At 38.1% G+C, this 23,987-nt stretch overlaps 1 protein-coding gene across 1 annotated transcript in view; it reads right to left on the bottom strand.

Annotated features, from left to right (window-relative positions):
- Window positions 1-23,987, bottom strand: part of pitpnc1b (phosphatidylinositol transfer protein cytoplasmic 1b) — a 72,347-nt gene that overhangs the window by 2,775 nt on the left and 45,585 nt on the right. The window contains exons 7-9 of the mRNA XM_062064123.1: window positions 21,709-21,864; window positions 20,284-20,347; window positions 12,404-12,481 (exon numbers count right to left, since the gene is read on the bottom strand). Of these exons, the coding sequence (XP_061920107.1) occupies window positions 12,404-12,481; window positions 20,284-20,347; window positions 21,709-21,864 (298 nt within the window). The remainder of the gene's footprint in view (window positions 1-12,403; window positions 12,482-20,283; window positions 20,348-21,708; window positions 21,865-23,987) is intronic.

A 23,987-nucleotide genomic window follows, 5' to 3' on the forward strand; every position in this document is an offset into this window, starting at 1 on the left:
AGCGTGTTTACTTGTGTGTGGTATCATGTGCGATACAAGCCGTCCTGCAGCGTGTTTACTTGTGTGGGATGTCATGTGCGATTCAAGCAGTCCTGCAGAGTGTTTACTTGTGTGTGATGTCATGTGCGATACAAGCAGTCCTGCAGCGTGTTTACTTGTGTGTGAAATCATGTGCGATACAAGCCGTCCTGCAGCGTGTTTACTTGTGTGGGATGTCATGTGCGATACAAGCAGTCCTGCAGAGTGTTTACTTGTGTGTGATGTCATGTGCGATACAAGCAGTCCTGCAGCGTGTTTACTTGTGTGTGATGTCATGTGCGATAAAAACAGTCCTGCAGAGTGTTTACTTGTGCGTGATGTCATGTGCGATACAAGCAGTCCTGCAGCGTGTTTACTTGTGTGTGATATCATGTGCGATACAAGCCGTCCTGCAGCGTGTTTACTTGTGTGGGATGTCATGTGCGATACAAGCAGTCCTGCAGAGTGTTTACTTGTGTGTGATGTCATGTGCGATACAAGCAGTCCTGCAGCGTGTTTACTTGTGAGTGATATCATGTGCGATAAAAACAGTCCTGCAGAGTGTTTACTTGTGCGTGATGTCATGTGCGATACAAGCAGTCCTGCAGAGTGTTTACTTGTGTGTGATATCATGTGCGATACAAGCAGTTCCGGAAGGTGTTTACTTGTGTGTGATGTCATGTGCGATACAAGCAGTCCTGCAGAGTGTTTACTTGTGTACTTTTTGGATGTTTTTTTAGAGGGCTTTATGGGCGGAATAATATACTCCTAGTTGCTGCATTGTTCACCACCTCTTACTTGCCATATTTTACGAGTTAGAATGCAGAAAAAAAAGAAAGACAGGTGCAGTTCCCCTTTAAGAGACGCAACTCTCTGATCACAAGTTTAGCTGATCAGCTTTGTGTGTGCTATCAAGTTTTTGTTATTTTATTTGTAATTTTTTTGTTTCAAGCCCCACAATCTTGTCTGGATCAGGTCACGGTGCGGCCCACGCCAAGTGGGAAAAAGTGCAAAATGGACGACTTTGTTTACGCGCAGGACGAGGGCGGTGCGCTTAGTTAAAGCCCCGCTCCGTATTCCAATCACACCGGACAACTTTTTACGACTCCCGGGAGTAAAATGACATCCATTTCATTTTATTACAGCAGAGGGACGAAACAAAAAAAATAAAAAAAACACTAATGGGCCTGCGCTAGCAACGGCGCAGTGGCGGCACCCGGCCTGTTGGGGGCGTAGGCGGCGGCACGTGGCGAGTAGATTTGTTGTACCTTGATGCCTCATCATCGCACACACACACACACACGCACACACACACACACGCACACACACACACACACACACACACTGGTGTGGAGTCACACTGCTGTTTGCTACATTATCCAGCAGGGGGCAGGGTGCCCACGTACATGCACACAGAGGCCTCCCCACCCCCACCCCCACCCCGGCCCTAGGGCTGACATTTGCAGCCTAGTGCTTGTGTTGTGAAGTCTGGTGGCAGGACAAGTTCAGCAGGTGGCTGCACACACACACACACACACACACACACACACACACACACACACACACACACACACACACACACACACACACACACACACACACACACACACACACACACACACACACACACACACACACACACACACACACACACACACACACACACACACACACACACACACACACTCTTGTATTTGTTGCCTTCTTGAGACGTGAGAAAAATGCCTCCCTCTTTAGGACCAGCCTTTCTAGATATATAAAGATGTGTATTTACAACATTAATAATATATACATACTATGCAAATATAAAAAAAGCTTGTTGTGAAAAATGAGTTGGAATTTCACTAGAAAAAGGTCACAATTTCACAAGAAAAACTTAGAATATTGGCAGTATTATAATAAAAGTCGTCATTTTACTCGACGCAAAGTCCAAGAAAAACTGAACATTTGTGCAATATTATGATAAAAATTGGAATTTTACTCAATAACAGTCGCAATTTTACAAGGAAAGCTTAATATTTTGGCAATTTTATGAAAAGAGTCGTCATTTTACTCGACAAAAGTCACAGTTTTATAAGAAAACTTTAAAAATGTTGACAATATTATAATAATAATCTGAATTTTACTCTGCAAAATTATTAAAATAGTCTTAATTTTACTCAAAAAATGTCACTATTATACAAGAACAACAAAAAAATGGGTAATTTTGTGATAAAAGTCGGAATTTTACATGTCAAATGTCGCCATATTGCATTAAAAAGTAATAATTTTACATAAAGAAAGTCATAATTTTAGGAGAAAATATTGCAATATTACAGAAACAGAAAGAATATGAGAAATTGTTCCCAATTTTATAAGAAAAAAGTCGAGACATTGTGAGAAAAAGACTGCTTTTAGTTCGTTTTTTTTTTGTTGTTGAATATTTTGTTTGTTATTGGTTTTTAATCTTCATTATTTACTTCAAGATATTACAGTATGTCTCTATATACATATTTATTTGTATTAATTTTGGCCAAAGGGGGCGCATTTCAATTTTTCTTACACACACTTGTTATTTCATATGTTGACCAGAGTGGGAGCACTTCAAATTTATACAAACACTTGTTATTTCATATGTAGACTTTTAAAAGTGACCCAAAGTCAATTAGAAAATGCCTCCTTTTTGGGACCACCCTCATTTTGAAAGATTTCACCAGCAAATGAGACATTGTCTATTAGATGCAATGTTATTGGTTGGGACTATGCTTAAAGTCCTAACTTGTTCACACCTCCTCAAATGGAAGATACTTTCCCTTCTTCATGTCTCAAAAAGGGCAGAAATAAGAGAACACACACACACACACACACACACACACACACACACACACACACACACACACACACACACACACACACACACACACACACACACACACACACACACACACACACACACACACACACACACACACCATGGACCTTGGCTACATATGCACACACACCCCCACCCACACCCTTGCCACCCCCTACGTGGTATGACAGACAACGGAAGCCTGCCCCCTACCCTCCTGTTGCAAGTCTTGTGGTTTCTATGTCAACACGCGTATAAGTGCTTATCACATATTTTTCTCAGCCCCAATCTGTGCCCAGTCTGAAATCGACTTTTCTTTTTTGACTCATCCTCCCCCAGCGTCTACCTTTTTCGACATCACCCATCAACGCTGCGGTTCTGTAACCCTGCACAATGTTTGTCGTGTCTTGAACCGGGTTAGGTTCCAACGTGCAACCACAATTGAGAGCGCACCACACCACACCAATCAGAGAGTCGCTTGTAACAGTGAATATAACGTACATCCCGGACTACAAGACAGTACTTTTTCCTACGCTTTGAACCCTGTGGCTTATTAAACGGTGCAGCTAATTTATGGATTTTTCCTCGCTTATGGCCACAATGCAAATAGTTTAAAAAAAAACACAGGCAAATTCACTGAAAAGGCGCCATCTTTTGGACGAGTTCGCTCACTGCAGGTGTTGTTGTTGTTGTTGTTGAGCACTTTGTCAATGGCTCTGAGTGTTGCTGGGTCGGGTTTGGTTTTGGATTGCATTGTTATTAGGGGTGTGGGAAAAAATCGATTTGAATTCGAATCGCGATTCTAACGTTGTGCGATTCAGAATCCATTCTCATTTTTAAAAAATCTATTTTTTTTTAAAATATTTTTTTATTATTTAAATTTTTTTTTTTAATTTTTTTTTTAATGAATCAATCCAGCAAAACAATACACATCAATACCATAACAATGCAATCCAACTCCAAAAGCAAAGTCGAGCCAGCAACACTCAGAAGTGCAATAAACAGAGCAATTGAGAGGAGACACAAACACGACACAGAACAAACCAAAAGTAGTGAAACAAAAATGAATATTATCAACAACAGTATCAATATTAGTTACAATTTCAACATAGCAGTGATTAAAAATCCCTCATTGACATTATCATTAGACATTTATAAATAAAAAAAGAACAATAGTGTCACAGTGGCTTACACTTGCATGGCATCTCATAAGCTTGACAACACACTGTGTCCAATATTTTCACAAAGATAAAATAAGTCATATTTTTGCTTCATTTAATAGTTCAAACAAATGTACATTATTGCAATCAGTTGATAAAACATTGTCCTTTACAATTATAAAAGCTTTTTACTCTGCTTGCATGTCAGCAGACTGGGGTAAATCCTGCTGAAATCTATGTATTGAATGAATAGACAATCCTTTTGAATCGGGAAAATATCCTTTTTGAATCGAGAATCGTGTTGAATTGAAAAAAAAAAATCGATTTTGAATCGAATCGTGACCCCCAAGAATCGATATTGAATCGAATCGTGGGACACCCAAAGATTCACAGCCCTAATTGTTATGGTATTGCTGTGTATTGTTTTGTTGGATGGATTAATTAAAAAAATATAAAATTTAAAAAAATCAAAAATTTAAAAATAATTACAAAATAAATGAAAATAAAAATCGTTTAAAAAAAAAGAGAATCGATTCTGAATCGCACCACGAGAGAATCACGTTTCGAATTCGAATCGATTTTTTCCCACACCTCTAATATATATACATATATATATATTTAGACCCCAACATTTTTTTTAAAGTATGATATTATAATATTTGTTGCCATATTGGATACTATTTAAAAAAAAAAAATCCATCCATCCATCCATCCATCCATCCATCCATCCATCTTCTTCCGCTTATCCGAGATCGGATCGCGGGGGCAGCAGCCTAAGCAGGGAAACCCAGACCTCCCTCTCCCCAGCCACTTCGTCCAGCTCCTCCCGAGGAATCCCGAGGCGTTCCCAGGCCAGCCAGGAGACATAGTCTTCCCAACGTGTCCTGGGTCTTCCCCGTGGCCTCCTACCGGTCGGACGTGCCCTAAACACCTCCCTAGGGAGGCGTTCGGGTGGCATCCTGACCAGATGCCTGAACCCCCTCATCTGGCTCCTCTCCATGTGGAGGAGCAGCGGCTTTACTTTGAGCTCCCCCCGGATGACAGAGCTTCTCACCCTATCTGTAAGGGAGAGACCCGCCACCCGGTGGAGGAAACTCATTTCGGCCGCTTGTACTCGTGATCTTGTCCTTTCGGTCAGAACCCAAAGCTCATGACCATAGTTGAGGGTGGGAACATAGATCGACCGGTAAATTGAGAGCTTTGCCTTCCGGTTCAGCTCCTTCTTCACCACAACGGATCCATACAGCGCCCGCATTACTGAAGACGCCGCACCGATCCGCCTGTCGATCTCACCACCCACTCTTCCCTCACTCGTGAACAAGACTCCGAGGTACTTGAACTCCTCCACTTGGGGCAAGGTCTCCTCCGCAACCCGGAGATGGCACTCCACCCTTTTCCGGGCGAGAACCATGGACTCGGACTTGGAGGTGCTGATTCTCATCCCAGTCACTTCACACTCGGCTGCGAACCGATCCAGTGAGAGCTGAAGACCCTGGCCAGATGAAGCCATCAGGACCACATCATCTGCAAAAAGCAGAGACCTAATCCTGCAGCCACCAAACCAGATCCCCTCAACGCCTTGACTGCGCCTAGAAATTCTGTCCATAAAAGTTATGAACAGAATGGGTGACAAAGGGCAGACTTGGCGGAGTCCAACCCTCACTGGAAACGTGTCCGACTTACTGCCGGCAATGTGGACTAAACTCTGACACTGATCATACAGGGAGCGGACCGCCATAATCAGACAGTCCGATACCCCATACTCTCTGAGCACTCCCCACAGGACTTCCCGAGGGACACGGTCGAATGCCTTCTCCAAGTCCACAAAACACGTGTAGACTGGTTGGGCAAACTCCCATGCACCCTCAAGGACCCTGCCGAGAGTATAGAGCTGGTCCACAGTTCCACGACCAGGACGAAAACCACACTGTTCCTCCAGAATCCGAGGTTGGACTATCCGGCGTAGCCTCCTCTCCAGTACACCTGAATAGACCTTACCAGGAAGGCTGAGGAGTGTGATCCCACGATAGTTAGAACACACCCTCCGGTTCCCCTTCTTAAAGAGAGGAACCACCACCCCGGTCTGCCAATCCAGAGGTACCGCCCCCGATGTCCACGCCATGCTGCAGAGTCTTGTCAACCAAGACAGCCCCACAGCATCCAGAGCCTTAAAGGTCTACTGAAATGATTTGTTTTTATTTAAACAGGAATAGCAGATCCATTCTATGTGTCATACTTGATCATTTCGCGATATTGCCATATTTTTGCTGAAAGGATTTAGTAGAGAAAATCGACGATAAAGTTTGCAACTTTTGCTCGCTGATAAAAAAAAGCCTTGCCTGTACCGGAAGTAGCGTGACGTCACAGGAGCTAGTATTCCTCACAATTCCCCGTTGTTTACAATGGAGCGAGAGAGATTGGGAGCGACAAAGCGACGATTACCCCATTAATTTGAGCGAGGATGAAAGATTCGTGGATGAGGAACGTGAAAGTGAAGGACTAGAGAGGCAGTGCAGGACGTATCTTTTTTCGCTCTGACCGTAACTTAGGTACAAGCTGGTTTATTGGATTCCACACTCTCTCCTTTTTCTATTGTGGATCACGGATTTGTATTTTAAACCACCTCGGATACTATATCCTCTTGAAAATGAGAGTCGAGCACGCGAAATGGACATTTAAAGTGACTTTTATCTCCACGACAATACATCGGTGACACACTGAGCTACTGAGCTAACGTGATAGCATCGTTCTCAAATGAAGGTAGAAACAAAATAAATAAATCCCTGACTGGAAGGATAGACAGAAGATCAACAATACTATTAAACCATGGACATGTAAATGCACGGTTAAAAATTCTCAGCCTGGTAAGGCTTAACTATGCTGTTGCTAATGACGCTAATGCTAATTTAGCAACTTAGCAACCGGACCTCACAGAGCTATGATAAAAACATTAGCGCTCCACCTTCGCCAGCCAGCCCTCATCTTCCCATCAACAGCCGTGCTCACCTGCATTCCAGCGATCGACGGCGCGACGAAGGACTTCATCCGTGGGTTTGGCGGCTAGCATCGGCTAGGCGTCTGCTAAGTAAGTAGTCCTTGTTGTGTTGCTGTAAGTATTGTACTTAGCCGCTAATACACCGATCGATCCCACCCACAACGTTCTTCTTTGCAGCCTCCATTGTTCATTAAACAAATTGCAAAAGATTCACCAACACAGATGTCCAGAATACTGTGGAATTTTGTCGAAGAAAAAAAGAGGTTTCTGTATCGGGTTCGACGGGGTCCAACCACTTCCGTGGATTTTGTGACGTCACGCGCATAAATCATATCCAAAGGAGTTTTTCAACCGGAAGTGTGGCGGGAAATTTAAAATGTCACTTTATATCAGGGGTGGGCAATTAATTTTTACCGGGGGCCGCATGAGCAACCCGAGCACTGCTGGAGGGCCACATCGACAATATTTCAATTACATTTTGCTCAATATTATTTTTGATGTATACCGTAAGATAAATAATAATAATAATAATAATAATTAATAATAATAGTAATACTTCAACATAGTGTGTGTAACAGCATTCCATGACTAATATAAATAAATTAACATTAATAATAAATGACAGTAAAATAAGCACACGTATGACTGAGGAGTCATAGTGTAACTTTGTGTGGTGTTTCAGTTGTCCGACTTTTTGTGTGGCCTTAAACGCACCAGTGGTTTAGTGCTATGCGTGTTGGTGACAGATGACAAGTTGGTTTTGGCCTGGTTTGTACGGCAGAAAATGACTAGTTTTTCGAGATAGGAGTGTTTTACTCATGTTTTTGGTGTGGTTATGGCCGAATATAAACAGTTTTGCTCAATAAAGTGATCGATATAATTCCTGTCCTCGAGGCATCTCGATAGACGTTACAATAATTGAACGGTGTTCAATTGAACGGTGTTGATGAACACCGTTAGGGCCGCTTGTTGTCACTGTCACTCAGAGTTGCATTGCAAAATTACATAGAATAAATGTGTTTATTTTGTTTAGAATTCAGATGGGATTTGATTTGGTGTGCGGAATATATTTTGCTGCGCGCAGCGGACGCTTGAGTAATGCGCAATTGCGCAGGCACGCACCTTAGAGCAGGAGTCACCAGAGGTGGGACCAAGTCATTGCTTTGCAAGTCACAAGTAAGTCTCAAGTCTTTGCCCTCAAGTCTCGAGTCAAGTCCCGAGTTAAGACAGGCAAGTCCCGAGTCAAGTCCAAAGTCAAGACTGGAAAGTCTCAAGTCAAGTCACAAGTCATGCATTTTGAGTTTCGAGTCCTTTCAAGTCCTTTTAACCACAGACTAATATTTTTACACAGATTGTGTATGCTTTTAAAACGTTGTATTTATTTATTAAAATAAGTGCATTTGAAATAGCAGGAAAAAAAATAGTACTGACATTGCAATTCATAATAGCACTATTAACCAGTCATTTTAATAGTTTAAACAATTTTAAACATTTAACTCATTCCTTTACAGAATAAACACATTTGCAAAAACAAGTGCAACTGTACTTATTTGTACAAAAGTGTTAACATTGTATTTCCATGGCATATTGCATTGTAACTAGTTCCACAGCAGTTTCTATCCTGTTCTTACCTTATCTCATTGATCTCATCTCATACTGTACGTGTGTTTATGTGTGCGTACACATGAAAAACATAACAAATACATGAACATAACAATGAACAGAGTTGTACTTTTTAGATGTCAGGGCCCTATGCAATATGTACACATATTCTTAATATAGTATACATTTTAACTGACCTTTATTTGACTATGTTTGTCTTTTTGTAGGTGGCTAAAATACGCGGTGCTGCTGACCGCCGTCTAACGTTACGTTATTGTGTGTGATACATTGACTAACGTAACGTTATTTGTAGGTACCTCAGTTATTTGTAGGTACCTCATGCAACCCTGCTTAAAAAAAATCACAAAAAGTATGAATAAGGTAGCGAACTGCAGTGGACGCAACAGATTGCCGTGTTTGCAATGACGTTATAACCATAGACATCTTATAAGTAGACGCAGCATTGGTTGCTGTGACGCGAGCAATTTGCATCTTGAAGTTGTGATGAGGAGCCGGCGAGCAGCCTAAACTGACAGTTGACAGGTAGAAAACAAAGATGGTGTTCAGCGTTTTCCTGCTCAAATGAGCGGACTGTTGAAAATAGGAATCGGGGGATTACTTTTTACAAGTAAGATTTAACATGAATGTACTATTGGTTGTATTTTATGAAAATAACATTACCACAGAGTTGAGAAGGAGCAAAGATCTTCAATATTTGTATGTGAGAATCACAAATAAATCTTCTGGGGGAGGATGACGCCCCTACAGGGGTTTGGTTTACAAACTTTCAGCCCCACCTAAAACAAAATTCACCAGCCGCCACTGATTATAATGCATTCTCATTTTAGGCAAAATATAAGACAATACTTTCTTAACAGTATAATTGTAACCAGGAATAAGTCTTCAAGTAACAATATTCAAATACTAACATTGTTGGGTAAAACAGCATTTGGTTTTATTCTGAATCCAGTCAAACAGATTGGTGGTTTTAGCTGATATAAAGACTTTCAGGTGTTTATATATGTTTAAGTATTTGGCAGACGCTTTTATCCAAAGCGACATACATAAAAAATACATATATAACAATCACTGTAAACATGATCATTTAAGGGAAGAATTTAATACAAAATATCAATACAAAGTGTCAAGACAGAATAAACTCTCTGCTGCTGCAGCAACAGAGGTACAGTCTATAAGATATATAGATATCTAATGTATTCATACATTGTTTATGTAGGATATACGCATGTATATATAACCTAATCATATTGTTTCTTCAATTTAAAAATAGCTGACCGTTTTTTTCCCCTTTCTCTGGGATTATATTCCCAGTTTTGATCTCGGACGTCTGGTCACTTATAGCGTATAAGAATATTATATTACTGTTAAGCAAACTATGAATAATAAAACACGCCAAAACATGTGTCCTTTATCATAGCTACACGTATGACAAAAAAAACGTGTGAAAATGAGTGGTATTCAGTGAGGTAAAATGAATTAAATGCGCTGACAGTTCATTGCTCCTGCCAAATGAATTGCACTAGTGGAGCGGATCACCACTCCAAGATGGCGGCCCCGCGTCTCGTCTGCGCCTGTAGGCAGTAGCGCTCCATGCTGCGTACCCTTAGAACATGTCTATGGTTATAACGTTAGCAGTGAGTTTACAGCCTCACTGATTTAACTACACAGCAAATAAAAGTCACGTTACTTAGCCAATAAACGTTAGCTTACATTCAAAACTTACCCTTCTTTGTGCAACTTCAAATGTCGAACGAAGTTGGAAGTTGTTACGTCTCCGTCTATAATATTCGAACTGCATGATTTGCATAGGGCTATTCGTTTTTTGTTGACCGAGTCGTAGTTTTTATACCCGAACGAAATTAACTTTGGCATAATTGTTTCTCTCTGCCGCATTGTTTGACAACTCTTCTTCATTGGTTGTCCTGCAATTTGATTGGATGAGAGCTGTGTGATGAAAACAGCGTAGATCTAATTTGATTGGCTGTTGTACTGACAGCACACCAGCTGACAGGAACAACACGCTGATAGACAGACGAAGAAAAGGAAAATCACGGAGCGGCGCGCTCCCAAATAACTTTTTAATCTTTGGGTTTTGGGGAAAGTAGCAAGTCATGTCAAGTCAAAAGGCTCAAGTCCAAGTGAAGTCACAAGTCATTGATGTTAAAGTCTAAGTCGAGTTGCAAGTCTCTTTACATTTTGTCAAGTCGAGTCCAAAGTCATCAAATTCATGACTCGAGTCTGACTCGAGTCCAAGTCATGTGACTCGAGTCCACACCTCTGGGAGTCACCAACGCGGTGCCCGCGGGCACCAGGTAGCCCGTAAGGACCAGATGAGTAGCCCGCTGGCCTGTTCTAAAAATAGCTCAAATAGCAGCACTTACCAGTGAGCTGCCTCTATTTTTTAAATTGTATTTATTTACTAGCAAGCTGGTCTCGCTTTGCCCGACATTTTTAATTCTAAGAGAGACAAAACTCAAATAGAATTTGAAAATCCAAGAAAATATTTTAAAGACTTGGTCTTCACTTGTTTAAATAAATTCATTCATTTTTTTTATTTAGCTTCTTATAACTTTCAGAAGGACAATTTTAGAGAAAAAATACAACCTTAAAAATGATTTTAGGATTTTTAAACACATATACCTTTTTACCTTTTAAATTCCTTCCTCTTCTTTCCTGACAATTTAAATCAATGTTCAAGTAAATGTATTGTTTTTATTGTAAAGAATAATAAATACATTTTAATTTAATTCTTCATTTTAGCTTCTGTTTTTTTGACGAAGAATATTTGTGAAATACTTCTTCAAACTTATTATGATTAAAATTCAAAACAAATATTCTGGCAAATCTAGAAAATCTGTAGAATCAAATTTAAATCTTATTTCAAAGTCTTTTGAATTTCTTTAAAAATGTTTGTTCTGGAAAATCTAGAAGAAATAATGATTTGTCTTTGTTAGAAATATAGCTTGGTCCAATTTGTTATATATTCTAACAAAGTGTAGATTGGATTTTAACCTATTCAAAACATGTCATCAAAATTCTAAAATTAATCTTAATCAGGAAAAATTACTAATGATGTTCCATAAATTATTTTTTTAATTTTTTCAAAAAGATTCGAATTAGCTAGTTTTTCTCTTCTTTTTTTCTGTTTAATTTTGAATTTTAAAGACTCGAAATTGAAAATAAACTTTGTTTCAAAATTTAAATGTCATTTTTTTCCGTGTTTTCTCCTCTTTTAAACCGTTCAATTAAGTGTAAATATCATTAATTATTAATAATAACACAGAGTTAAAGGTAAATTGATCAAATTGGCTATTTCTGGCAATTTATTGAAGTGTGTATCAAACTGGTAGCCCTTCGCATTAATCAGTACCCAAGAAGTAGCTCTTGCTTTCAAAAAGGTTGGTGACCCCTGTTCTATATGTTATAGTTATTTGAATGACTCTTACCATAATATGTTACCTTAACATACCAGTTGGTTATTTATGCCTCATATAACGTACACTTATTCAGCCTGTTGTTCACTATTCTTTAGACATTTTAAATGTCTATTCTTGGTGTTGGCTTTTATCAAATACATTTCCCCAAAAAATGCGACTTATACTCCAGTGCGACTTATATCTGTTTTTTTCCTTCTTTATTATGCATTTTTGGCCGGTGCGACTTATACTCCGAAAAATACGGTACATTGCAGGCCATATAAAATGGTGTGGCCCTCAGGCCTTGAGTTTGACACCTGTGACGATGACATCATAACAGTTTATGTCTAATGCATCTTACCTGCATGTTGTTTGACTTTGCTGTTGGTTTGATCTTGCATCTTCTGTTCGAAATCTCTCACCTCCTCCAAAGTTAGTCCTGCAGGAAACGCACACCCACACGTTGCTTTTACAAAACGGGTTATTTTCTCACGATTCGACTCGATTCAGAATCGATTCCTTATTCAAACCGACTCAGAGTGTCCGAATCCGTCAGCTGTAGGTGCAACTGCACACAAAGAGCTACGGAGCTAGCCTAAAACGTTAGCATGCGCACAATAAAATGCTAACACTTCGCAAATGTGCTAACGATGGCATGCTAACAGTTAGCATGGCTCACATGTCAATTAACACGGCCGTAAGGTGTATGGCTTCGGAAATAGAGAAAAAAGTGTAAAAGTAGATGAAAAAGTTAGCACGTTTAAGTTAGCTAGCTAGCATGCTATCGTTTGCATGCTAAAAGTTACTAAGTGTCACATATCAATAAATATGACTAAAACTAGTAATGTTACGCAATGACAGCAGTTTATGTAGGATTTGTTGAAAAACTTCAAAACTTCAAAACTTACCTTCTTTTAACTTCCATTTACGTTTTACCTTTTATTTACCTTCTATTTACCTTTTTTGTGCTTTATTTTATCTTCTATTTTTGTTATTTGCCTTTGATTTACCTTATTTTACTTCCTTGTACCCTTTGTTACTTTCTACTTAGTTTTTTTAAATTTCCATTTACATGGTTTACCTTTTATTTAGCTTCTATTTACCTTTTATTTTGTCTTTTTTATCTTCTATTTACCTTCTACACTTATGTTTTACCTTTTACTTACCTTCTATTAACCATATTTTACTTCCTTCTTCCCTCTTGTACACTTTTAAAAAAAAACTTTCTACTTACCTTCTTTTAACTTGCTTTTACATGTTTTACCTTTTGTTTACCTCCTATTTACCTTTTATTTTGTCTTCTGTTATATTATATTTACCTAATTTGCCTTTAATTTACCATTTATTTACCTTATTTTACTTCCTTGTACCCTCTTGTATCCTTTGTTACTTTCTACTTACCTTCTTTTAACTTCTGTGGAACGCTCTCCCTGACCACCTGAGGGCACCACAGACTGTGAATGCTTTTAAAAAAGGCTTAAAAACCCTTCTTTAAAAAAAAAAAAGCCTTTTTTTTTTTAGATATATGCATACTAGTTTTAGCTATTTGGCTGTTCTAGTTTTTATTTTTATTTATTTTTTATTATCTTTTTATTTTGTATTTTATTTTTTTTAATACACTGTAGCACTTTGAGGTTGTTTAGTCAATGTAAAGTGCTTTTTTTTATAAATAAAATCTATTATTATTATTATTTTTATTATTATTCCATTTACATGTTTTACCTTTTATTTACCTTTTATTTAGTCTTATTTTATCTTCTATTTACTTTCTTCACCTATGATTTAATTTGTATCTTCTATTGACCTTATTTGTCTTTTATTTACCTTGTTTTACTTCCTAGTACCTTCCTGTACCCTTTTTTTACTTTCTACTTACCTTTTTTAACTTCTATTTACATGCTTTACCTTTTATTTACATTCTATTTACCTTTTATTTTGTCTTGTTTTATCTTGTATTTACCTTATTCACATATGATTTAACTTGTATTTACCCTATTTTACTTCCTTGTACCCTTTTTGTACTTTTCACTTACCTTATTTTAACTTCCATTTACATTTTATACCTTTTATTTACCTTCTATTTACCTTTTATTTATTTTTTATTTAATTAATTTTTGTACTTTTTGACTCACATTTAAAATAATTACATACTTTGTTTTTGTTCCATTTTTTGTACTAAATGAATTAATGGGGAAAAATGTACACTAAAAAGGTAAAACATGTAAATGGAAGTTAAAAGAAGGTAAGTAAAAAGTATAAATAAGGGTACAAGGAAGTAAACTAAGGTAAATTAAAGGTAAATCAAAGGCAAATGAGGTAAATAGGAGATCAAATAAGACACAATAAAAGGTAAATCAGCCCTTTGAGACATTTGTGATTCATGGCTATATAAATAAACATTGATTGATTGATTGATTGAAATAAAAGGTAAAACATGTAAAAGGAAGTTAAAATAAGGTAAGTAGAAAGTAAAGAAAAGGGTGCAGGAAGGTAAAAGGAAGTAACTCAAGGTAAATAAAAGGCAAATAAGGTAAATTGAAGATACAAAATAAATAATAGGTGAAGAAAGTAAATAGAAGATAGAAGAAGACAAAATAAAAGGTAAATAAAAGGTAAATAAAAGCTAAATAAAAGGTAAAACATGTAAATGGAAGTTAAAAGAAGGTACGTAGAAAGTAAAACAAGGGTACAAGAGGGTATAAGGAAGTAAAATAAGGTAAATAAATGGTATTCAAAGAAAACTTAGGTAAATAGAAGATAACAGAAGACAAAATAAAAGTTAAATAGAAGGTAAACAAAAGGACAAACATGTAAAAGCAAGTTAAAAGAAGGTAAGTAGAAAGTAAAAAATGGGTACCAGAAGGTAGAAGGAAGTAAAATAGGGTTAATAGAATGTAAATAAAAGGAAAATCAAAAGTGTAGAAGGTAAATAGAAGATAAAAGAAGACAAAATAATAGGTAAATAGAAGCTAAATAAAAGGTAAACCATATAAATGGAAGTTAAAAGAAACTAAGAAGAAAGTAACAAAGGGTACAAGGAAGTAAAATAAGGTAAATCAAAGGCTGATAACAAAAATAGAAAACAAAATAAAGCAGAAAAAGGTAAATAGTAGGTAAAAAAAAGGTAAAACATAAATGGAAGTTAAAAGAAGGTAAGTAAAAAGTATAAAACAAGGTACAAGAGCATACAAGGAAGTAAAATAGGGTAAATAAATGGTAAATCATAGGTAAAGAAGGTAAATAGAAGACAAAATAAAAGGTAAATAGAAGCTACATAATAGGTAAAACATGGAAATGGAAGTTAAGTAAGTAGAAAGTAACAAAGGGTACAGGAGGGTACAAGGAAGTAAAACAAGTGAATAGAAGGTCAATCAAACACAAATTAGGTAAATAAAAGATAACAGAAGACAAAATAAAAGGTACATAGAAGGTAAATCAAAGGTAAATTATGTAAATGGAAGTCAAAAGAAAGTAAGTAGAAAGTAAAAAAGGCTACAATGAAGTAAAACAGGGTTAATAGAAGGTAAATCAAAGGTAAATTATGTAAATAGAAGTTAAAAGAAGGTAAGTAGAAAGTAAAAAAAGGGTACAATTAAGTAAAATAGGGTTAATAGAAGGTAGATAAAAAGGTAAATTATGTAAATAGAAGTTAAAAGAAAGTAAGTGGAAAGTAAAAAGAGGTACAATGAAGTAAAATAGGGTTAATAGAAGGTAAATTAAAAGGTAAATTATGTAAATAGAAGTTAAAAGAAAGTAAGTGGAAAGTAAAAAGAGGTACAATGAAGTAAAATAGGGTTAATAGAAGGTAAATCAAAAGGTAAATTATGTAAATAGAAGTTAAAAGAAAGTAAGTGGAAAGTAAAAAGAGGTACAACGAAGTAAAATAGGGTTAATAGAAGGTAAATCAAAGGTAGATCAAAAGTGTAAAAGGTAAATAGAAGATAAAATAAAAAATAAAAGGTAAATAAAAAAGGTCAAACCTGTAAATGGAAGTTAAAAGAAAGTAAGTAGAAAGTAACAAACGGTACAAGGAAGTAAAACGAGGCAAATAAACGGTAAGTCAAATGCAAATAAGGTAAATAGAAGATAAAAGAAGGCCACAGGCACAACAATATTTGTTTATTTGAACTATTTTCCCTCAAATAGTGTTTGGGACTACAAAGTGTGTTTCATCACATCAAACTAACGGCTAGATTACTGACTACTATCAAAATCAACATCTGCAGCCTCACTTTTAGCATCAGATTAGCAAACATTTCTTAAAGAAAAAGTCAAGAAGATGAGCGCTAACACTGCACGCTGCTACCAGTGTTGGAGCAGGAGGGGGCTGGGAATTATTGCAAGTGGTACGGAGACAGCGCTGATGGCAGCAAAGGATAAAAAAGCCAATCTTCTTCCTCAGCACTATTGATGTGCCCTCCAGCAACCGTCACTCTACCGCATGTGCCACTCCTTGTGTGTCAGGGCTCCGTGTGTGGAATACACACACACACACACACACACACACACACACACACACACACACACACACACACACACACACACACACACACACACACACACACACACACACACACACACACAAAATAGAATTTGGCCCAAAGAGATAATAAAGAATAGCTAATTATTATTTCAATGACTGCTAACATGGCTGCATCACTGCCAGTTAAATAGCTATTTGCTTACTTACATTCTCATGCTTGTAGCACTTTGCTAAAGAATGGCCCCAAACACTATGCTAACAATAGCATGCTTACTCTTAGCATTAAAGAAGCACCCAAATAGACGTGATTCTGAGGTCTATATATGCAAAATTATGAAAAAATTAATTAAATGCTAACATTAGCATGCATCAAGTACCAAAATATGTGACTCGGAGGTGTATATCTGCAAAATTATTAAAAAAAACTCTAACATGCTAACATTAGCATGCGTCAATTACCAAACTATATGACTCGGAGGTGTATATCTGCGAAATTATAAAAAGAAAACGCTAACATGCTAACATTAGCATGGGTCAACTACCAAAATATGTGACTCTGAGGTGTATACCTGACAATATAACGAATAAAAAGCTAGCATGCTGATGTTAGCATGCTAGAATGGCAACTTCAGCATGCTTCAAGTACCAAAATATGAACTAAATGAAAGCTACTATGCTAATGTTAGCATGCTAAAATGCTAACTTCACTATTTGTCAACTTGTTTGTCAAGTACCAAACTATATGACTCGGAGGTGTATATCTGCAAAATTATCAAAAAATGCTAACATGCTAACTTCAGCATCCTTCGAGTACCAAAATATTAACTAAATGAAAGCTACTATGCTAATTTTAGCATGCTAAAATGCTAACTTCAGCAAATTTCGAGTACCGAAAAATGATGTTGTATACTTGCTAAATTAACTTAAAAAAAGGTAGCATGCTATTGTTAGCATGCTAAAATGCTAACTTCACTATTTGTCAACTTGTTTGTCAAGTACCAAAATATGTGACTCGGAGGTGTATATCTGCAAAATGATTTAAAAAAAAAAATGTTAACATGCTAACATTAGCATGCGTCAAGTACCAACATATATGACTCTGAAGTGTATACCTGACAAAAAAACTAAGAAAAAGCTAGCATGCTGATGTTAGCATGCTAGAATGGCAACTTCAGCATGCTTCAAGTACCAAAATATAAACTAAATGAAAGCTACAATGCTAATGTTAGCATGCTAAAATGCTAACTTCACTATTTGTCAACTTGTTTGTCAAGTACCAAACTATATGACTCGGAGGTGTATATCTGCAAAATTATGAAAAAACGCTAACATGCTAACATTAGCAACCTTCGAGTACCAAACTATTAACTAAATGAAAGCTACTATGCTAATGTTAGCATGCTAAAATGCAAACTTCACTATTTGTCAACTTGTTTGTCAAGTACCAAACTATATGACTTTGAGCTGTATATCTGCAAAATTATGAAAAAACGCTAACATGCTAACCTTAACATGCTTCGAGTACAAACATATGAACTAAATGAAAGCTACTATGCTAATGTTAGCATGCTAAAATGCTAACTTCACTATTTGTCAACTTGTTTGTCAAGTACCAAACTCTATGACTCGGAGGTGTATATCTGCAAAATTATCAAACAATGCTAACATGCTAACTTCAGCATTCTTCGAGTACCAAAATATTATCTAAATGAAAGCTACTATGCTAATTTTAGCATGCTAAAATGCTAACTTCAGCAAATTTCGAGTACCGAAAAATGATGTTGTATACTTGCTAAATTAACTTAAAAAAAGGTAGCATGCTATTGTTAGCATGCTAAAATGCTAACTTCACTATTTGTCAACTTGTTTGTCAAGTACCAAAATATGTGACTCTAAGGTGTATATCTGCAAAATTATTTAAAAAAAAAAATGTTAACATGCTAACATTAGCATGCGTCAAGTACCAACATATATGACTCTGAAGTGTATACCTGACAAAAAAACTAAGAAAAAGCTAGCATGCTGATGTTAGCATGCTAGAATGGCAACTTCAGCATGCTTCAAGTACCAAAATATGAACTAAATGAAAGCTACAATGCTAATGTTAGCATGCTAAAATGCTAACTTCACTATTTGTCAACTTGTTTGTCAAGTACCAAACTATATGACTCGGAGGTGTATATCTGCAAAATTATGAAAAAACGCTAACATGCTAACATTAGCAACCTTCGAGTACCAAACTATTAACTAAATGAAAGCTACTATGCTAATGTTAGCATGCTAAAATGCAAACTTCACTATTTGTCAACTTGTTTGTCAAGTACCAAACTATATGACTTTGAGGTGTATATCTGCAAAGTTATGAAAAAACGCTAACATGCTAACCTTAACATGCTTCGAGTACAAACATATGAACTAAATGAAAGCTACTATGCTAATGTTAGCATGCTAAAATGCTAACTTCACTATTTGTCAACTTGTTTGTCAAGTACCAAACTCTATGACTCGGAGGTGTATATCTGCAAAATTATCAAACAATGCTAACATGCTAACTTCAGCATTCTTCGAGTACCAAAATATTAACTAAATGAAAGCTACTATGTTAATTTTAGCATGCTAAAATGCTAACTTCAGCAAATTTCGAGTACCGAAAAATGATGTTGTATACTTGCTAAATTAACTTAAAACAAGGTAGCATGCTATTGTTAGAATGCTAAAATGCTAACTTCACTATTTGTCAACTTGTTTGTCAAGTACCAAAATATGTGACTCGGAGGTGTATATCTGCAAAATTATTTAAAAAACGCTAACATGCTAACATTAGCATGCGTCAAGTACCAAAATATATGACTATGAGGTGTATACCTGACAAAAAAAACTAAGAAAAAGCTAGCATGCTGATGTTAGCATGCTAGAATGGCAACTTCAGCATGCTTCAAGTACCAAAATATTAACTACGTGAAAGCTATAATGCTAATGTTAGCATGCTAAAATGCTAACTTCGCTATTTGTCAACTTGTTTGTCAAGTACCAAACTATATGACTCGGAGGTGTATATCTGCAAAATTATCAAAAAACGCTAACATGCTAACATTAGCATGCGTTTACTACCAAAATATATGACTGAGGTGTATAACACAAAAAACCTAAGAAAAAGCTAGCATGCTGATGTTAGCATGCTAGAATGGTAACTTCAGCATGCTTCGAGTACCAAAATATTAACTAAATGAAAGCTACTATGCTAATGTTAGCATGCTAAATGCTAACTTCAGCAAATGTCGAATACCAAAAAATTACTCTGAGGTGTATACTTGTTAAATTAACATAAAACAAGGTAGCATGCTAACAATGTTAGCATGGTAAAATGCTAACTTCACTATTTGTCAACTTGTTTGTCAAGTACCAAAATATATGACATGGAGGTGTATATCTGCAAAATTAGCTAAACTTCCTAGCATGTTGACATTAGCATGCATAAAGTACCAAACTATATGAGTATGATGTGTATACCTGCTAAATTATCTAAAAAAAAAAAAAAATGCTAATGTAGCATACTAAAATACTAACTTTTAAATATATTCCTCTGAGGTGTACACTCGCAAAAAATGCTGAAAACATGCCAACATTTGTCAAGTAATAAAATATTTTCCGTTGAGGTTTATACCTAAAATATGTGCAAAAAAAGCTAGCATGCTAATATTAGCATGCTAACCAATGTGCCCCTGCCCTATGGGATATTTAGTGTTTTTCCCACTTACCGTGCCATTCGTCCACCCATGCCACGGCTTGCCTGTGGCCCACCAGGAGGATGTCCCGGATGTTCTGCAAGAATAACAATTTGCAATTTGTGTTTTGGTTTAAGTGTAGGAGCCCGTTTACATTACACAGAGTTAATGGAGGCGACATCAGCAGCTCTCGCTGGCACATTTGTGGGAGACATGCCAACGTTAGCATGATAGCTTTTTTTCAAGTTAATTTAGCAGGCATACAACTTGGAGTCATATGTTTTGGTACTTGGTTGTTGCTAATGTTAGCGTGCTAGCTTTTTTCAAGTTAATTTAGCAGGTATACAACTTGGAGTCATATGTTTTGGTACTTGATGGATGCTAATGATAGCGTGCTAGCTTTTTTCAAGTTAATTTAGCAGGTATACAACTTGGACTCACATATTTTGGTACTTGATTGATGCTAATGTTAGCGTGCTAGCTTTTTTCAAGTTAATTTAGCAGGTATATAACTTGGAGTCATATGTTTTGGTACTTGATGGATGCTAATGTTAGCGTGCTAGCTTTTTTCAAGTTAATTTAGCAGGTATACAACTTGGAGTCATATGTTTTGGTACTTGATGGATGCTAATGTTAACGTGCTAGCTTTTTTCAAGTTAATTTAGCAGGTATACAACTTGGAGTCACATGTTTTGGTACTTGATTGATGCTAATGTTAGCATGCTAGCTTTTTTCAAGTTAATTTAGCAGGTATACAACTTGGAGTCATATGTTTTGGTACTTGATGGATTCTAATGTTAGCGTGCTAGCTTTTTTCAAGTTAATTTAGCAGGTATACAACTTGGAGTCACATGTTTTGGTACTTGATTGATGGTAATGTTAGCGTGCTAGCTTTTTTCAAGTTAATTTAGCAGGTATACAACTTGGAGTCACATGTTTTGGTACTTGATGGATGCTAATGTGAGCATGCTAGCTTTTTTCAAGTTAATTTAGCAGGTATACAACTTGGAGTCACATGTTTTGGTACTTGATGGATGCTAATGTGAGCATGCTAGCTTTTTCCAAGTTAATATAGCAGGCTTTGAACTTGGAGTCACATGTTTTGGTACTTGATGGATGCTAATGTTAGCGTGCTAACTTTGTTCAAGTTAGTTTAGCAGGTATACAACTTGGAGTCACATGTTTTGGTACTTGAAGGATGCTAATGTTAGCGTGCTAGCTTTTTTCAAGTTAATTTAGCAGGTATACAACTTGGAGTCATATGTTTTGGTACTTTATGGATGCTAATGTTAGCGTGCTAGCTTTTTTCAAGTTAATTTAGCAGGTATACAACTTGGAGTCATATGTTTTGGTACGTGATGGATGCTAATGTTAACCGGCTCAAAATACCCCAAAACGGTTTAACTTGATCCCGTTTTCTTTTTAAAAATGGGATTCGACCACCCAGATTTTGCTCACCCTGTGGATGAACTCCTCGGTCTTGGTCTGCAGGCCGAACACCTCGAAGCTGCACCACACCCTCTTGTAGGAGCACATGATGGGCCTGTGCTGGTCCCTCCAGCCTTCCTCCAGGGGCCCCCGCTCGGTTTTAGCGGACTGCCAGCGAGAGAGGTCCTGTGCGGAGCAAACAGAGAGAGGTCCTGAAGCGGCAAACAGAGAGAGGTCCTAAAGCGGCAAACAGAGAGAGGTCCTAAAGCAGCAAACAGAGAGAGGTCCTAAAGCGGCAAACAGAGAGAGGTCCTAAAGCAGCAAACAGAGAGAGGTCCTAAAGCGGCAAACAGAGAGAGGTCCTAAAGCAGCAAACAGAGAGAGGTCCTAAAGCGGCAAACAGAGAGAGGTCCTAAAGCAGCAAACAGAGAGAGGTCCTAAAGCGGCAAACAGAGAGAGGTCCTAAAGCAGCAAACAGAGAGAGGTCCTAAAGCGGCAAACAGAGAGAGGTCCTAAAGCAGCAAACAGAGAGAGGTCCTAAAGCGGCAAACAGAGAGAGGACCTAAAGCGGCAAACAGAGAGAGGTCCTAAAGCAGCAAACAGAGAGAGGTCCTAAAGCGGCAAACAGAGAGAGGTCCTAAAGCAGCAAACAGAGAGAGGTCCTAAAGCGGCAAACAGAGAGAGGACCTAAAGCGGCAAACAGAGAGAGGTCCTAAAGCAGCAAACAGAGAGAGGTCCTAAAGCGGCAAACAGAGAGAGGTCCTAAAGCAGCAAACAGAGAGAGGTCCTAAAGCGGCAAACAGAGAGAGGTCCTAAAGCGGCAAACAGAGAGAGGTCCTAAAGCGGCAAACAGAGAGAGGTCCTAAAGCAGCAAACAGAGAGAGGTCCTAAAGCGGCAAACAGAGAGAGGACCTAAAGCGGCAAACAGAGAGAGGTCCTAAAGCAGCAAACAAAGAGAGGTCCTAAAGCGGCAAACAGAGAGAGGTCCTAAAGCAGCAAACAGAGAGAGGTCCTAAAGCGGCAAACAGAGAGAGGTCCTGAAGCGACAAACAGAGAGAGGTCCTAAAGCAGCAAACAGAGAGAGGTCCTAAAGCGGCAAACAGAGAGAGGTCCTGAAGCGACAAACAGAGAGAGGTCCTAAAGCGGCAAACAGAGAGAGGTCCTAAAGCGGCAAACAGAGAGAGGTCCTAAAGCGGCAAACAGAGAGAGGTCCTGAAGCGGCAAACAGAGAGAGGTCCTGAAGCGACAAACAGAGAGAGGTCCTAAAGCGGCAAACAGAGAGAGGTCCTAAAGCGGCAAACAGAGAGAGGTCCTGAAGCGGCAAACAGAGAGAGGTCCTAAAGCGGCAAACAGAGAGAGGTCCTAAAGCAGCAAACAGAGAGAGGTCCTAAAGCGGCAAACAGAGAGAGGTCCTAAAGCGGCAAACAGAGAGAGGACCTAAAGCGGCAAACAGAGAGAGGTCCTAAAGCAGCAAACAGAGAGAGGTCCTAAAGCGGCAAACAGAGAGAGGTCCTAAAGCAGCAAACAGAGAGAGGTCCTAAAGCAGCAAACAGAGAGAGGTCCTAAAGCGGCAAACAGAGAGAGGTCCTAAAGCAGCAAACAGAGAGAGGTCCTAAAGCGGCAAACAGAGAGAGGTCCTAAAGCGGCAAACAGAGAGAGGTCCTAAAGCAGCAAACAGAGAGAGGTCCTAAAGCGGCAAACAGAGAGAGGACCTAAAGCGGCAAACAGAGAGAGGTCCTAAAGCAGCAAACAGAGAGAGGTCCTAAAGCGGCAAACAGAGAGAGGTCCTAAAGCAGCAAACAGAGAGAGGTCCTAAAGCGGCAAACAGAGAGAGGTCCTGAAGCGGCAAACAGAGAGAGGTCCTAAAGCGGCAAACAGTGAGAGGTCCTAAAGCGGCAAACAGAGAGAGGTCCTAAAGCAGCAAACAGAGAGAGGTCCTAAAGCGGCAAACAGAGAGAGGTCCTAAAGCGGCAAACAGAGAGAGGTCCTAAAGCGGCAAACAGAGAGAGGACCTAAAGCGGCAAACAGAGAGAGGTCCTAAAGCAGCAAACAGAGAGAGGTCCTAAAGCGGCAAACAGAGAGAGGTCCTAAAGCAGCAAACAGAGAGAGGTCCTAAAGCGGCAAACAGAGAGAGGTCCTAAAGCGGCAAACAGAGAGAGGTCCTAAAGCGGCAAACAGAGAGAGGTCCTAAAGCAGCAAACAGAGAGAGGTCCTAAAGCGGCAAACAGAGAGAGGACCTAAAGCGGCAAACAGAGAGAGGTCCTAAAGCAGCAAACAAAGAGAGGTCCTAAAGCGGCAAACAGAGAGAG

The sequence above is a fragment of the Entelurus aequoreus genome, linkage group LG11 (assembly GCF_033978785.1).
Source record: "Entelurus aequoreus isolate RoL-2023_Sb linkage group LG11, RoL_Eaeq_v1.1, whole genome shotgun sequence".
NCBI classification, from domain to species: Eukaryota; Metazoa; Chordata; class Actinopteri; order Syngnathiformes; family Syngnathidae; genus Entelurus; species Entelurus aequoreus.